Source organism: Pristiophorus japonicus, chromosome 2, assembly GCF_044704955.1.
Source record: "Pristiophorus japonicus isolate sPriJap1 chromosome 2, sPriJap1.hap1, whole genome shotgun sequence".
NCBI lineage: Eukaryota > Metazoa > Chordata > Chondrichthyes > Pristiophoridae > Pristiophorus > Pristiophorus japonicus.
This window is the reverse complement of record NC_091978.1, coordinates 228704208-228720654: the sequence shown is the minus strand read 5'-3', so window position 1 is coordinate 228720654 and position 16447 is coordinate 228704208. Positions and strand designations below refer to the sequence as shown.

General features: G+C 46.6%; 1 protein-coding gene across 1 annotated transcript in view; it reads right to left on the bottom strand.

Moving 5' to 3' along the window:
- Positions 1-2375: 2375 nt before the first annotated feature.
- The window catches only part of LOC139229933 (transmembrane protein 144-like), a 124631-nt gene continuing 110559 nt past the window's right edge, over positions 2376-16447 (bottom strand). Inside the window, exons 10-11 of the mRNA XM_070861583.1 lie at positions 4313-4410; positions 2376-2546 (exon numbers count right to left, since the gene is read on the bottom strand). Coding sequence (XP_070717684.1) covers positions 2376-2546; positions 4313-4410 — 269 coding nt within the window. The remainder of the gene's footprint in view (positions 2547-4312; positions 4411-16447) is intronic.

The following is a 16447-nucleotide window of genomic DNA, read 5'->3' as shown; positions in this document are numbered from 1 at the left end:
AATTTTACCAGTTCTTATCCAGGCTATTTGCACAGCAACAGACATTTAAACAATAGTGGATCCAGAGGGTGGGGGAAGGGGGAAGAGAGAAAATTTCTACCCGTACAAAAGCAGATCTGCAAAAGGAGAGGGAGGTAAATTACATTTTCATCGCACACAGAAAGAAGGAAAGTTTAATTATGCAAGAACATGGTGCAGCCTTGAGCTTAATTGTTGAAGAAACCTATTAGCTGGATGTAGCAATAGAGAGTGAAAGGGAGAATTACTTTTTCAAATAGAAAAAGAAAATCAGCACCTAAGAGCCAAGTCTGAGGATATGGGAATGTGCCAGTTGGTCTTGCCCAGTGCCAGGAGTTGTCTCGTTGCTGGACCTAAATGGAAGCCTCTCGAGATTGAGGAAGCCTTCTGCCTCCATATGTTGGGTCATAAGCTGTCCCTACATCTGGCTCTATCCCGTCTACTTCTGTGGTAGCTGCCTGGTCCAGCCCGGGTTCCAACACATTTATTGTCATTTTGGGGCTGTAGGGGAAGAGGCTGGTGATCCACATGTCTGGCCATGAAAGGAAGCAATTTTACTTGTGCCAACTCATGTCACCGTTACTGGCTGCTGACTGCATGGGGATAGACCGCTGTAGAGCTATGAAGGCAGTGAAGTCCTGCAGAATGATTCTCTCCAATTTCCTAGCCAGAAAGGAGAGATTCTTGTAGATTGGAGCCCAAAACCTCTGCAGCAACAATCCGCATATTAACCGCTCCAGACCTCATTACAGCCTTAGTCCAAACATGAAAAAAAGAGCTGAATTCCAGTGGTGAGGTGAGAGTGACTGCCCTTGACAATCAAGGCAGCATTTGAACAAGTGTGGCATCAAGGAGCTCTAGTAAAACTGAAGTCAATGGGAACCAGGGAGAAACTCTCCACTGGCTGGAGTCATACCTAGCACAAAGGAAGATGGTTGTGGTTGTTAGTTGCCAATTACCTCAATACCAGAGCATCACTGCAGGAGTTCCTCAGGACAATGTCCTAGGCCCAACCATCTTCAGCTGCTTCATCAACGACCTTCCCTCAAACATAAGGTCAGAAGTGGGGATGTTCAGTTCCATTTACAACTCTTCAGATAATGAAGCAGTACGTGCCCACATGCAGCAAGACCTGGGCAACATTCAGGCTTGAGCTGATAAGTGGCAAATAACATTTGTGCCACACAAGTGCCAGGCAATGACTATCTCCAACAAGCGAGAATCTAATCACTGCCCCTTGACATTCAATGGCATTAGCATCGCTGAGTCCCCCACCATCAACATCCTGGGGGTCACCATTGACCAGAAACTTAACTGGACCAGCCACATAAATACTGTGACTGTAAGAGCAGGTCAGATGCTGGGTATTCTGTGGTGAGTGACTCACCTCCTGACCAATGTTCCCTCTAATTTTTGGCAGGGCCACGCAGCCCTTTTAATGGACTGCATGGGTCATTCAAAATTCCACGCATATGCAGTTTTCCCCTTTATAAGCAGATGGAGCCAGCTGCGTGGGACTGCCAGAGCACAGCGCGGCTGTGCAGCATAATGGGAACATTGCATATGCCTCCCGAAAGCCTTTCCACCATCCACAAGGCACAAGTCAGGAGTGTGATGGAATATTCTTCACTTGCCTGGATCAGTGCAGCTCCAACAACACTCAAGAAGCTCGACACCATCCAGGACAAAGCAGCCCGCTTGATTGGCATCTCATCCATCACCTTAAACATTTACGCTCCACCACTGGCGTACCGTGACTGCAGGGTGTACCATCTACAAGATACACTGCAGCAGCTTGCCATGGCTTCCTCGACAGCACCCCCCAAACCCGCGACCTCTGCCACCTAGAAGGACAAGGGCAGCAGGCGCATGGAAAAGCACCGCCTCCAAGTTTCCCTCCAAGTTACGCACCATCTTGACTTGGAAATATATTGCCGTTCCTTTATCGTCGTTGGGTTAAAATCTATGAGCTCCCTCCCTAACAGCACTATGGGAGGACCTTCACCACAAGGACTGCAGCTGTTCAAGAAGACAGCTCTTCACCACCTTCTCAAGGGCAATTAGGGATGGGCAATAAATGCTTTCCTTGCCAGTAACACCCACATCCCATGAATGAATTAAAAAAAAATTAACAAGAGATATTGAACTGAGCTTAGATCCTCAGGAACAGGGAGATCCATTGCAGATATCCTAGGAGTTACTGTGGGTTCCGTGGAAAGGCTGCAGTGAAGGGAAGCTGTCATGTGTGACAGCATAGATGAGGATAGTGGGTTCTTCCACACTTGCCCTCAGACCACGCAGAATGCTTGATACATCCAGTGAAGACTAGAAACTGTAGTATTCCAATAACATGCATTTTATTTCAGGCCCATGAAGTCAGAATCCGAGGGCTCAGCAGCTGAAAAAGAGCATGCAGGTTCCTTTAGTTCCACTGCAACAATCATCTGCTCTTCTCTTGTGCTCTCTGCATGACCCTGCTCTAATTCACAATCTAAATTCACCCAGGGTGCATTATACCTGTGCTGGTGCTTGGAGCAGAAGGAATGAGTAATGCAGGGTGCTGTGAACAGCTATTTTCTTGGGAGATACAGAGACCTTCATTGCTTCCTGTGGCGCATTTACAGAAAGTGAAGAGGAACACATGTTAGGGTACATCTTCAAGTATTGTTTGTGTGACAATAGAATGTCACATGGCATTGCGTCGGAGCATATGCCTGCGGGGTAGTGAGTGAGAGCGCGGGGTGAGAAGGGGCATTATTCTAGCATTCACCCTGAGCCGGGAGGAGGTCTTCAACTTCACTCTGTCCCATTTATGTATGCCATCTGGCCCAATGACCTGCAAGGCAGCATTTTGGAATGAACTCATGAATGTTGTTCGGTCCCCTTCAGTCCATGTCTGCTTTCTTCTATTATGCACTATCTTGTCCTGCAAGTGCAAAAGATTCAAAGTTTAGAAAGTCAGGAGCACACACAGTGAGATCTAAGAGGTCATCCTGCAACCCATCATGGGTAACCCCGATTTCCATCTCGCCACCATTGGTGGCTGTGCCTTCAGTTGCCTAGGCCCTAAGCTCAGGAATTCCCTTGGGAAACCTCTCCGCCTCTCTATCTCTCTCTCCTCCTTTAAGAAGCTCCTTAAAGCAGTGATCAAGATGGCAGGATGTGGTGTGAAAATGGGATCTATATGAATTTGGCATCAGTTTAACATAGCAAGGTCACAAGACCCATCGCTGTGAGAGATTCTGAGTTTGATGGGTCAAAACCTCTGGTGAGTTGTGCCTAGCCTGGGCAAAAGAGATGGGGAAGTTATGATGCTTTGGAATGAATGTGTATGTAAGCTGAAATACTTCTTAACAACACGGAGGAATAAGTTGTGAATTTCTGTGGGTACAGTAGTGTAGTGGTTATATTCCTGGACTAGTTATCCAGAGGCTTGGACTTGTAATCCAGAAAATATGAGTTCAAATCACACTCTGGCAATTTGAAAATTTAAATTATTTTTTTTTTAAATCTGGAAATATAAATCTGATATCAGTAAAAGTGAAGTAATGCAAATTAATTTAAAATTGCTATTTGTGAGAGCTTGCTGTGCGCTAATTGGCTGCTGTGTTTCCTACATTACAACACTTCAAATGTACATCCCGATGTCGTGGAAGATGATTTATAACTATAACAGTCTTTCTGTCTTTCATGAAGCTGTCGGATTGCTGTAAAAGCCCAACTGGTTCAATAATGTCCTTTAGAGAAGGAAACCTGCCGTCCTTACCCAGTCTTGCCTATATGTGACTCCAGTCCACATCAACGTGATTGACTCTTAACTCCTAGCAAACCTCTACAAAGAGCTGTAGCTGTTCAAGAAGACCAACTTTCACCTTCTCAGAGCAGCTAGCCAGGGATACCCACAAATGTTTGCAGTGGAGTATCCTGCATTTGGGGACATTGCAGGCATCAGCACACCCGAAGTGCAATGGGCTAGCCTTGTCCTGGGAGAACCACCTTCTTGATCATGGTTACTCCCATCCTGAGAATGAAGTAAAAATAATTATCTGTGTCTCCTTGTGATACAATGGAGTTGCGAGCAGTTATATGTATACAGCCAACATTGCTAAAAGAGCCTACGCCAGTGTGTTCTGCCAGTGATTTTAGTGTCAGTAGCACTGCACAGCTTATCGCCGATCAGCACTTCCCAATGTCTTTCAGTTTCAGCTTCAACGAGAATTTAGATATTTCCCTTCTGTTTTATATTATCTATTGACACAGTTACAAATATAAGCAATACTTTTAAGGTACTCACAGCAGTAACAAGAGGAAAAGTGATAACTGCACCAAGGAAATAGTTTGCCAGAAACCATGAACTGTTTGCTATTCCCCACAGGAGTCCTGAGAAGAATGCTAAGAATGAAGAAAATTGGGAAGCATTAATTATCTGCAGATGGACAACTTGTTTCTGTAAAGGAAATACCAGAATAATCGAGGGTGAGCTTTAGGAGCCTCTGTTCCCAGTGAAGAGCCTGTTCAATGGGAGTGTAATCAGAGAACTGGCAACTAATGACCAGAATGTCAGGAGCGCCAAGAATCAGATACATGTGGCTCAAATTTCCCCAACCTCATTTTCTGGCGCCCTCACCCGAGGTGTGCCCCTTTTGTCCGCCTCCAAGCGCCCCGAAAAATTTGTGCTCTGCCCCTGAATCTCCAGTCCATGCTTCTATTGAGCAAGGCACCGTGGAGGGAACAGAGTCCCTGGGAATATATTTTTAATCTGGAAAAAGTAAAAAAAGGAACTACCCGTTAAGAGTTTTCTAGCAGTTTTCATAAATACACTGCCAGCAACAAGGCTATTCCGAATAATCAAAGCATAGACATTGGCTCCCATTATTGTATAAACAAAAATGTTCCAATCTCCCATCAAACCATTTAGTAACATTGATCAACTGTGATAAGACACAAGGAACATAGCGACATCTAGACTTTTAAATGTATCACTTCACACTGAGCTAATATGCCATGAATTTCTGGCTGGATTAATCTTTCATATTTACAATACTCAAAAATCAGAGATTTCCTAATAAGGTTAACCAGCGTTGTCATAATTTCTGAGATCATCTTTTATCTTGTTTTTAATCAATCCAAACTGAAATTAGCCTGAGCAGCCTCACAAGATAAACATGGATAAGGAAAGCATTTGAATTGATTTGAGCTCATTCAATGATGAAGACCATACAGTCTCTCCTTTATATCCCTCCAACTCTTATTACCTCCACTGTTCTCTCCAAACATCTGTTCCATGTACTGATCACTTTTTGTGGATAAAAACTTCCTGATAAAGTGCTAAATTTGCCAATCACTAATTTGAACCTGTGTTACCTTGTCCTACTCTGGCGATTTAGTTTGAAGTAATTTTCTGGATTAACCGTTTTCATTCTATTTACTGCTGTATATAACGGGCCAACTAATCTGCTACTGCTAGCTTTTCACCCCACCGAAGTTGAAAGTTGACCCCATGGTGTGACCAAAGTACTATACAGTCTGATCATGACTTTGTCAGAATGATACTCTATTTGATTGTGTAGTTCAAGATTCTATGGGCTTTGTTGATTGCTTCTCAGTAGTGGTTGGATATGTTGAGCGTTGAGTTTAATCCTTCGCTATTTTAACACCATTCATGGAGTACGGCTGTTATCCAATTTCCTTTCTATGTGCAATGTTTTACACTTGTTCATATTAAATTTTAATTGCGATTGTTATGCTCAATCATATATTTTGTCTAATTCATTCTGTATTTCCTGAGCTGTTGTTCAGAAAAAAATTGGTATTATTTGCAACTTTGCCACTTTGTCAATTTACATAGAAACATAGACATAGAAACATAGAAAATAGGTGCAGGAGTAGGCCATTCGGCCCTTCTAGCCTGCACCGCCATTCAATGAGTTCATGGCTGAACATGCAACTTCAGTACCCCATTCTTGCTTTCTCGCTATACCCCTTGATCCCCCTAGTAGTAAGGACTACATCTAACTCCTTTTTGAATATATTTAGTGAATTGGCCTCAACAACTTTCTGTGGTCGAGAATTCCACAGGTTCACCACTCTCTGGGTGAAGAAGTTTCTCCTCATCTCGGTCCTAAATGGCTTACCCCTTATCCTTAGACTGTGACCCCTGGTTCTGGACTTCCCCAACATTGGGAACATTCTTCCTGCATCTAACCTGTCTAAACCCGTTAGAATTTTAAACGTTTCTATGAGGTCCCCTCTCATTCTTCTGAACTCCAGTGAATACTAGCCCAGTTGATCCAGTCTTTCTTGATATGTCAGTCCCGCCATCCCGGGAATCAGTCTGGTGAACCTTCGCTACATTCCCTCAATAGCAAGAATGTCTTTCCTCAGGTTAGGAGACCAAAACTGTACACAATACTCCAGGTGTGGCCTCACCAATGCCCTGTACAACTGTAGCAACACCTCCCTGCCCCTGTACTCAAATCCCCTCGCTATGAAGGCCAACATGCCATTTGCTTTCTTAACCGCCTGCTGTACTTGCATGCCAACCTTCAATGACTGATGTACCATGACACCCAGGTCTCGTTGCACCTCCCCTTTTCCTAATCTGTCACCATTCAGATAATAGTCTGTCTCTCTGTTTTTACCACCAAAGTGAATAAGCTCACATTTATCCACATTATACTTCATCTGCCATGCATTTGCCCACTCACCTAATCTATCCAATTTATATTCAATTTCTGAATCCAAATCATAAATCCATATCATATAGATGATTACATTAACCAACTAATGTCTGGAGGTTAGTAAACCATTATTCCTCAGCCCAATTTGAAATTGTGTTAGCCTTCAATGAGATAACACTCATAAGTATAAAAGAAAGCTGCTACAAGTTTTGTTTCTAGTTTGGATATTCTCACGAGTACAAGGGGGTTGGAGATTTTCATAAGGGGTCCAAGCTTCTTATGTTTAGAAGTATGCCTATGCCATCCAATATCTAATTATAAACTAACATAACCCAGGAGTATAATAATTAAAACCCTTGTAATCTGAACTCGATTTCATGTCTTTGTCGTGCCCTTACATGCATTTTTCCAAACTTTCTGCTGATAGACAGAAATACAGAGTGAGATAAGGCCAGATACAAATTGTTAAGCTGCTTTATTTTACAGAAAGTAAGTGAACATACAGCCCATTAAATGTAACCAAAACTCACCTTGCTTCAACCAATTATAGAAATGTCCTTGAGAGCAAGATAAACAACAAAAGCCTTCTGACCACCTTTCTGACTGTTATGTATTTAACCCCTTGTAACCTGCATCACACCTGTCCACCAGAGGGCCTATCTGTTGGAGTCCCAAGGGATCCCAGCATTCTTTGTGAGCACAGTATATAAGCAGGCCACCCACGAGGTACCTGCACTCTGGAATCTTAATAAAGGAGCTAAGGTCACACTTGCTCATTACACACAGTACTCAGACTGATCATTTATTACAATTGGCGACGAGGTAATGAACAACCGCATGAAAATGCAAAGAATGGTCAGCATCCTGGAGAAGTTCTCAGAGGGGGACGATTGGGAGGCCTTCGTGGAGAGACTCGACCAATACTTCATGGTCAACAAGCTGGAAGATGACGAGAACACCACCAAACGAAGGGCGATCCTCCTAAATGTCTGTGGGGCAACAACCTACGGCCTCATGAAGACTCTCTCGGCCCTGGCAAAACCAACAGAGAAATCCTATGAAGAACTGTGTACGCTGGTCTGGGAGCACCTAAATCCTAAGAAAAGCATTTTGATGGCGAGATATCGGTTCTACACGTGTCAACGATCGGAGGGCCAGGAAGTGGCGAGCTATGTTGCTGAACTAAGGCGCCTTGCAGGACATTGTCAGTTTGAGGGATTCCTAGAAAAAATGCTCAGAGACTTTTTTGTACTGGGCATCGGACATGAGACAATCCTTCGCAAACTGTTGACTGTAGAAACTTCGAATCTGAGTAAAGCCATAACGATAGCCCAGGCATTTATGTCCACCAGCGACAACACCAAGCAGATTTCGCAGAACAAATAAGTTTCGGCCAGTACTGTGCATAAAGTAACGTCAGTTTTGAGCAGAAATGTACAGAGCAGAACGTACATGCCGGCTGCTGTGGCCCGACCTCAATTGACCCAGAGTCTGCCATCATCTGTTAATGTGAGGCAGTTAACACCCTGTTGGCGCTGCGGGGGTGATCATTGGCCCTATTAATGCTGCTTTAAGCACTATGCGTGCAATGGTTGCAGAACAATGGGACAACTCCAACATATGTGCAGACGAGCTGCAAACCCTGCAAACCCTGCAAACCACCACATTGCAGAGGAAGATCGATCCACAGTAGATCAGATGGAATTGGAAACTCATACTGAGGAGGCAGAGGTACATACGTTCACGATGAAATGCCCACCAATAATGTTGAAAGTTGAACTGAACGGCATTCAAGTGTCTATGGAGCTGGACATGGGGGCAAGTCAGTCCATAATGAGTAAAACGGCCTTCGACAGGCTGTGCGGGAAGAAGGCACACAGGCCCAAGCTCAGCCCCATTCACACCAAACTAAGGACTTACACCAAGGAACTAATCCCTGTAATTTGCAGTGCTGAAGTCAAAGTCACCTATGATGAAGCAGTACACGAACTCCCGCTGTGGATTGTGCCAGTGGATGGCCCCACATTGTTTGGCAGAAGCTGGCTGGGGAAAATCCGCTGGAACTGGGACGACATCCGAGCGCTTTCGTCCGTCGATGACACCGCATGTACCCAGGTTCTAAGCAAGTTCTCTTTGTTATTCGAGCCAGGCATTGGAAGCTTTTCGGGGGCGAAAGTGCAGATCCATTTGGTTCCTGGTACGTGACCCATCCACTACAAGGCTCGGGCGGTACTGTACATGATGCGTGAAAAAGTGGAAATCGAGCTGGACAGGCTGCAATGTGAAGGCATCATCGCGCCGGTGGAATTCAACGACTGGGCCAGTCTTATTGTTCCGGTACTCAAGGAGGATGATACGGTTAGAATTTGCGGGGACTATAAAGTAACGATTAACCGTTTTTCGCTGCAGGACGAGTACCTGCTACCCAAGGCAGACGACCTATTCGCGACCCTGGCTGGAGGGAAGACGTACACCAAACTGAACCTGACCTCGGCCTATATGACACAGGATCTGGAGGAGTATTCGAAAGGCCTCACTTGCATCCGCACACACAAAGGTCTGTTTATCTACAATGGGTGCCCATTCAGGATTCGGTCGGCCGTAGCGATCTTCCAGCGGAACATGGGAGAGCCTGCTAAAGTCGGTTCCTTGCACAGTGGTCTTCCAGGACAACATATCAGTTACTGGTCGGGACACCTTGGAGCACTTGAAGAATCTGGAGGTGGTTTTTAGTCAGTCGGATCGCGATGGGGCTCAGGTTGAAATGCTTGAAGTGTGTTTTTCTGGCACAGGACGTTGAACTCTTAGGAAGGAGAATCGCAGCAGACGGCATCAGACCCACCGACGCCAAGACAGAGGCCATCAAGAACACACCGCAACCACAGAATGTGACGGAGCTGCAGTCGTTTCTGGGACTCCTTAACTACTTTGGTAATTTCCTACCTGGGTTAAGCACCATGCTAGAAACCCTACATGTGCTACTGCGCAAGGGAGACAACTGGGTATGGGGGAATTCACAAGAGGCTGCCTTTAAGAAAGACAGAAACTTATTGTGTTCTAACAAGCTGCTTGTCCTGTATAACCCAGGTAAACGATTGGTGTTAGCTTGCAATGCGTCGTCATATGGGGTCGGGTGTTACAACAGGTTAATGAATCGGGAATTTTGCAATCAGTTGCGTATGCATCCAGGAGTTTGTCCAAGGTCGAAAGGGCCCACAGCATGGTTGAAAAAAAGGCTCTGGCATGCGTATACAGGGTAAAAAAAATGCACCAGTACTTATTTGGCCTCAAGTTCGAGCTTGAAACTGACCACAAGCCGCTCATATCGCTATTCTCGGAGAGCAAAGGGATTAATACCAATGCCTCTGCCCGCATCCAAAGATGGGCACTCACACTGTCAGCGTACAACTATGTATTCCGCCACAGACCGGGCACAGAGATACAGGAAGCGATTAAGCCATTCCACAGGCGCAAAGATGAGCTGTCCCTGCAGGCGGACTGTCTTTTGTGGGGCAATCGCGTAGTCTTGCCCAAGAAAGGCAGAGACACATTTATTTGCGAACTGCACAGCACCCACATATGCATCGTAATGATGAAAGCCATAGACAGATCCCACATGTGGTGGCCTGGCATCGACTCAGATTTAGAGTCATGCGTGCACCAGTGCAACACTTGCTCTCAGTTGAGCAATGCACCCAGAGAGGCACCGCTAAGTTTGTGGTCCTGGCCATCCAAACCGTGGTCGAGGATCCATGTGGACTATGCGGGCCCATTCCTAGGCAAAATATTTTTGGTTGTCGTGGGCGCTTACTCAAAATGGATTGAATGTGCAATAATGTCTGTAAACATCCACAGCCACCATTGAAAGCCTACGAGCCATGTTTGCCACGCACGGCTTGCCTGATGTCCTAGTCAGCGACAATGGGCTGTGCTTCACCAGTGCTGAATTCAAAGAATTCATGATCCGCAACGGGATCAAACATGTCACATCTGCCCCGTTCAAGCCCACACCCAACGGCCAGGCAGAAGGGGCAGTTCAGATCATCAAGCAAAGCTTGAAACGCGTGTCGGAAGGCTCCCTGCAGACCCGGTTGTCCCGAGTACTGCTCAGCTACCACACCAGACCCCACTCACTCACCGGGATTCCCCCAGCTGAGCTGCTCATGAAAAGGGCGTTTAAAACAAGGCTCTCTGTGGTCCACCCTGATCTACATGAACACGTGGAGGACAAGTGGCATCAACAAAATGTGTACCATGACCGCGCAAATTTGTCACGCGATATTGAGATCAATGATCCTGTGTTTGTGCTCTATTATGGACATGTTCCCAAATGGCTCGCTGGCACGGTCACAGCCAAAGAAGGGAGTAGGGTATTTCAGGTCAAACTGACCAATGGACAAATGCACAGAAAACACTTGGACCAAATCAAATTGCGGTTCACCAACAGCTACGAACAACCTGAAGAAGACACCACCAACTTTGACATTCCAACACACACACGTGGCAACTGACATCATGGTTGACCATGAAACCGAACTCATCATCCCCAGCAGCACGGCAAGGCCGGCTGCCCAACAGCTCAGTGAAGAACTGACCAACCCACCGACACCAGCATTTGTACCGAGACGATTGACAAGCGAGCACAAAGCCCCAGATCATCTCAACTTGTAAATAAGTATACTGTTGACTTCAAAGGGGAGTGATGTTATGTATTTAACACTTTGTAACCTGCATCACACCTGTCCACAAGAGTGCCTACCTGTTGGAGTCCCAAGGGATTCCAGCATCCCTTGGGAGCACAGTATATAAGCAGGCCACCCATGAGGTATCTGCACTCTGGAACCTTAATAAAGGAGCTAAGGTCACACTTGCTCATTACACACAGTGTAACACTGACCTGACTGGCTCTGGAATTGAGAAGAGAAAGTCCCTCCTCACTAGGCCAGGGTTCTTCCTCAGACATAGTTGACTGATTGCCTATGTATCTCTTTGTTCCTTGACTATGTGTACCAAACCAGAGCGAGGGCTGACACTTTGGCTCCTTTCCCATTCAATGATGCTAAAACCAGCTATTTCTCCTTTCCCACCCTAGAGTGTGGGTTTAATAAAATAACTCCTATTATGCACAAAATGAATAAGGAACATCCTGGCTTAATGGGCCTGCGGTGAGAAAGTTGATTTTAATTGTATCAGTAGAATGTGGGCTGCAACATTTTACAAACTGGCCCACTTGGCTTTAATACACATTTTCAATGCTTGCATCCTGACATTTTTAAAACCTGTGCAAATTTGCTGTTTTAAAATATAACACAAACAAAACTAAACCCAAAATCCTTTCCATGAAAAAATGATCAAATAATCCAAAATATGACAAAAGCATAAAACGAGGCTTAGTATAACCGTTTGTTTACAGATTATCACAATTTATCTCATTGTGGGTTTCACCGCACTTATTTTATCTCCTGAGTGGACATTTTGCAACTTTTCCACAATTTCCAGAGCTTTCCAGAAGCTAATCCAAAATGGCTGTTTATCCATATACCTTCATTGAAGTTGTCATGTATTCAACCAGCATTGTAACCCATGTATAATCTGACCTAAGTTGTACACTGTGAGAACAATGACCACTAGGTGGGAGATACTCCTAACCTGGACCTTCAGGTATAAAAGGGGAAGCTCCACCCACCTTCATCACTTGAGTGCTAAGGAATAAAGGACAGGTCACAGACTGACCTTCTCTCAAGCATGGGCCTCGTGTGCATTTATACTGTCTCGTAAGGACGTATCAATGGCGACGAGAAACTGGGATTTAAACCACGCGAGCATGGCCACTAGCAGAACAGACGAGAGGTACTGTGTTAAGGAATGGTTGGAACAGAGATTCAACATTGTTAAAGCAGCACACAGTTCTCCAGGCAGACAAGGGCAATCGGCCCCAACATGTAGTCGAACCCAGAAGGGGAGTTCGACAGAGACAATGGCAAGCTGAACGGCGATTCACGCCATTGCAAGGGACAATGCGGCCAGTAATGGGGCCATCAACACCTGTTAATGGCGCATTCAAGGACAGTCACAGGGGCAGTCAGGGACGATCGACTGGCAAGGGATCTTTTGTTTCAAACAACAGCTCATGTTGGAGGCGTGGAGGCACACACTCAGCCGGAGTTTGCAGAGATGAGCAAAATACCTGCAGAAATTGCAGAAGTGAACGCTGGGGGAAATCGCTGGAAGCTGAAGTTCAGCGAGTTCATGTGGAGCACATATACAGTTCATACACCAGGGCGCCACCGATAATGATGAAAGTGCTCCTCAATGGCATCCCAGTATCAATGGAGCTAGACACGGGGGCCAGCCAGTCTCTGATGGGTATCAAACAGTTCGAAAAGTTGTGGGCGTCCAAGGCCAGGAGGCCAAAATTATTGCCGATTGACGCACAGCTACGAACTTACACAAAGCAGATCATTCCGGTGCGAGGCAGCGCCATGGTAGTCGTGACCCACAAAGATTCGGAGAACAGGTTGCCACTCTGGATTGTCCCAGGGGCGATGTCAATGCAATTTCTTCTGTGGAGCGAGTATCATGCTCACAGATCCTGGACAAATGTGACTCATTATTTCAACCCGGCGTTGGCACTTCCATGGGGGCCAAGGTAGTGATTCACATAAACCTGGACGCCAGGCCAGTACACCACAAGGCCAGAGCAGTGCCGTATGTGATGCGGGAAAAGATAGAAGGCGAATTGGACCGCCTGCTGAGGGAAGGCATCATCTCGCCAGTCGAATTCAGTGACTGGGCGAGCCCGATCGTGCCGGTGCTCAAGGCGGATGGGTCGGTCAGGATATGTGGCGATTACAAGGCCACCATCAATCGGGTGTCACTCCAAGACCAGTACCCGCTACCGAGAGGGGAGGACCTCTTTGCGACGCTATCCGGTGGCAAACTTTTTTCAAAATTGGACCTGACCTCAGCTTACATGACCCAGGAGCTGGCGAGTGAGTCGAAGAAGCTGAGCACCATCACGACACACAAGGGGTTGTTTGAGTACAACAGATGTCCGTTCGGGATTCGCTCGGCCACCGCGACCTTTCAACGAAATATGGAAAACCTCATCAAGTCGATTCCAGGCACGGTGGTTTTTCAGGACGACATCCTCATCACGGGTTACAATACTGAAGAACACCTCCACAACCTGGAGGAGGAGCTACGCAGGCTGGACCGGGTAGGGCTGCGACTGAAAAAGTTGAAGTGCGTCTTCCTAGCTCCAGAGGTAGAATTCCTGGGGATTAGGGTAGCAGCAGACGGGATCAGCCCTACTGCGTCCAAGACGGAAGCGATCCAGAGAGCACCCAGACCCCGTAACATGACGGAGCTGCGTTCATTCCAGGGGCTCCTGAACTATTTTGGTAACTTTCTTCCCAAATTGAGCACGCTGCTAGAGGTCGCGAATGGGTCTGGGGGGGACAGCCAGGAAAGGGCTTTTAATAGAGCACGCAATTTGTTATGTTCCAACAATCTGTTAACGCTATATGACCCATGTAAGAAACTTGTCTTAACGTGCGATGCGTCGTCCTATGGTGTCGGGTGTGTGTTGCAGCATGTCAATGTCAAGGGTCAGTTACAGCCAGTAGCTTATGCCTCCAGGAGTCTGTCCCAGGCAGAAAGGGGTTACGGGATGGTAGAAAAGGAGGCGCCCGCATGTGTATATGCTGTAAAGAAAATGCACCAGTACCTGTTTGGCAGGAAATTTGAACTGGAGACAGATCACAAACGCCTAACGTCCCTTTTGGCCGACAACAAGGCCATAAATGCAAACGCATCGGCCTGCATACAGAGGTTTGCACTCATGTTAGCCGCCTATGAATATACAATTCGGCACAGACCGGGCACCGAAAACTGCGCCGATGCAATCAGCAGAATCCCACTAGCCACCACTGAGGGGGCTACTGAGCATGCTGCTGAGATGGTCATGGCTGTTGAAGCTTTCAGAAGCGAAGGCTCACCCATGACAGCCCGTCAGATTAAAGTCTGGACAAATAGAGACCCGCTATTGTCTCTAGTCAAGAAATGTGTCCTGAATGGGGACTGGGCAGCCACGTACAGGGCATGCCCTGAGGAATTTAAACCATTTCACAGGCGCAGGGATGAACTCTCGATTCAGGCCGATTGCCTACTGTGGGGAAACCGCGTAGTCATGCCCCAGATGGGCAGAGAGGTGTTCATCAGAGAACTCCACAATGAGCACCCGGGCATTGTCACGATGAAGGTAATTGCCAGGTCACACGTTTAGTGGCCAGGGATAGACGCAGATCTGGAACTTTGTGTTCGCAGGTGCAACACGTGTGCCCAGCTGAGCAATGCGCCCAGGGAAGCCCCCCTTAGCCCCTGGCCATGGCCCGCCAAGCCTTGGTCACGCATCCATGTGGACTACGCAGGTCCTTTCATGGGAAAAATGTTTTTGGTTGTAGTAGACACCTACTCCAAATGGATCGAGTGTGTAATTTTAAATTCAAGCACAGCCTCTGCCACGGTAGAAAGTCTACGGGCAATGTTCGCCGCTCACGGTCTACCGGACGTCTTGGTCAGCGACAATGGCCCATGCTTCATAAGCACTGAATTCCAGGACTTCATGGCAGGCAATGGAATTAACCATGTCAGAACGGCACCGTTCAAGCCGGCCTCAAACGGCCAGGCGGAATGAGCAGTGCAGATAATCAAACAGGGGATGCTCAGAATCCAAGGGGGTTCCCTACAAACCCGCTTATCACGCCTCCTGTTGGCCTATAGATCCCGACCACACTCGCTCACAGGGGTTCCATCCGCAGAGCTACTAATGAAAAGGACGCTCAAAACCCGGCTATCCCTTATACACCACACCATGAAAGAAATTGTTGAGAGCAGGCGCCAGCCACAATATGACTACCATGATAGGAATGCGAGAGCGCGATGTATTGATGTAAATGATCCTGTTTTTGTCCTCAACTACGCTGCAGGGCCCAAATGGCTCGCAGGCACCGTGATTGCCAAAGAGGGAAATAGGATCCTGGTAGTTAAACTTACCAATGGACAAATCTGCCGCAAACACGTGGATCAAACAAAAAGGAGGTTCAGCAACTCCATAGAAGAAGCAGAGGAAGAACACAATGTAGAGTTCACTCCACCACAGGTGACCGACCACCGGAACCAAGTGGAGGAGAGCCCAATCACTGTGGGCAGTCTGGATAGGCCTGAGGCACCGCAAACAGCAGACACTCAGGCCAGCGCCCAACAGCCGGAGCTCCAACTCAGGCGCTCTCCAAGAGAGCGTAAACCACCAGAGAGACTCAACTTGTGATCCCAATAAGACTTTGGGGGGGAGGTGATGTCATGTATTCAACCAGCATTGTAACCCATGTATAATCTGACCTAAGTTGTACACTGTGAGAACAATGACCACTAGGTGGGAGACACTCCTAACCTGGACCTTCAGGGATAAAAGGGGAAGCTCCACCCACCTTCATCACTTGAGTGCTGAGGAATAAAGGACAGGTCACAGACTGACCTCTCAAGCATGGGCCTCGTGTGCATTTATACTGTATAGTAAGGACGTATCAGAAGTTGTTTACCATACACAAATAAGAATGGTCATGTTCTATACAATATTTGATCATCTCAGTCTGTGCTGATCCTTATACTTTTCCTGACTGGAATTATGCTTTCTTTTCTGAAGGAGTCAATTGCCACATTTTTGCTGGGAGTTTGATCCACATATC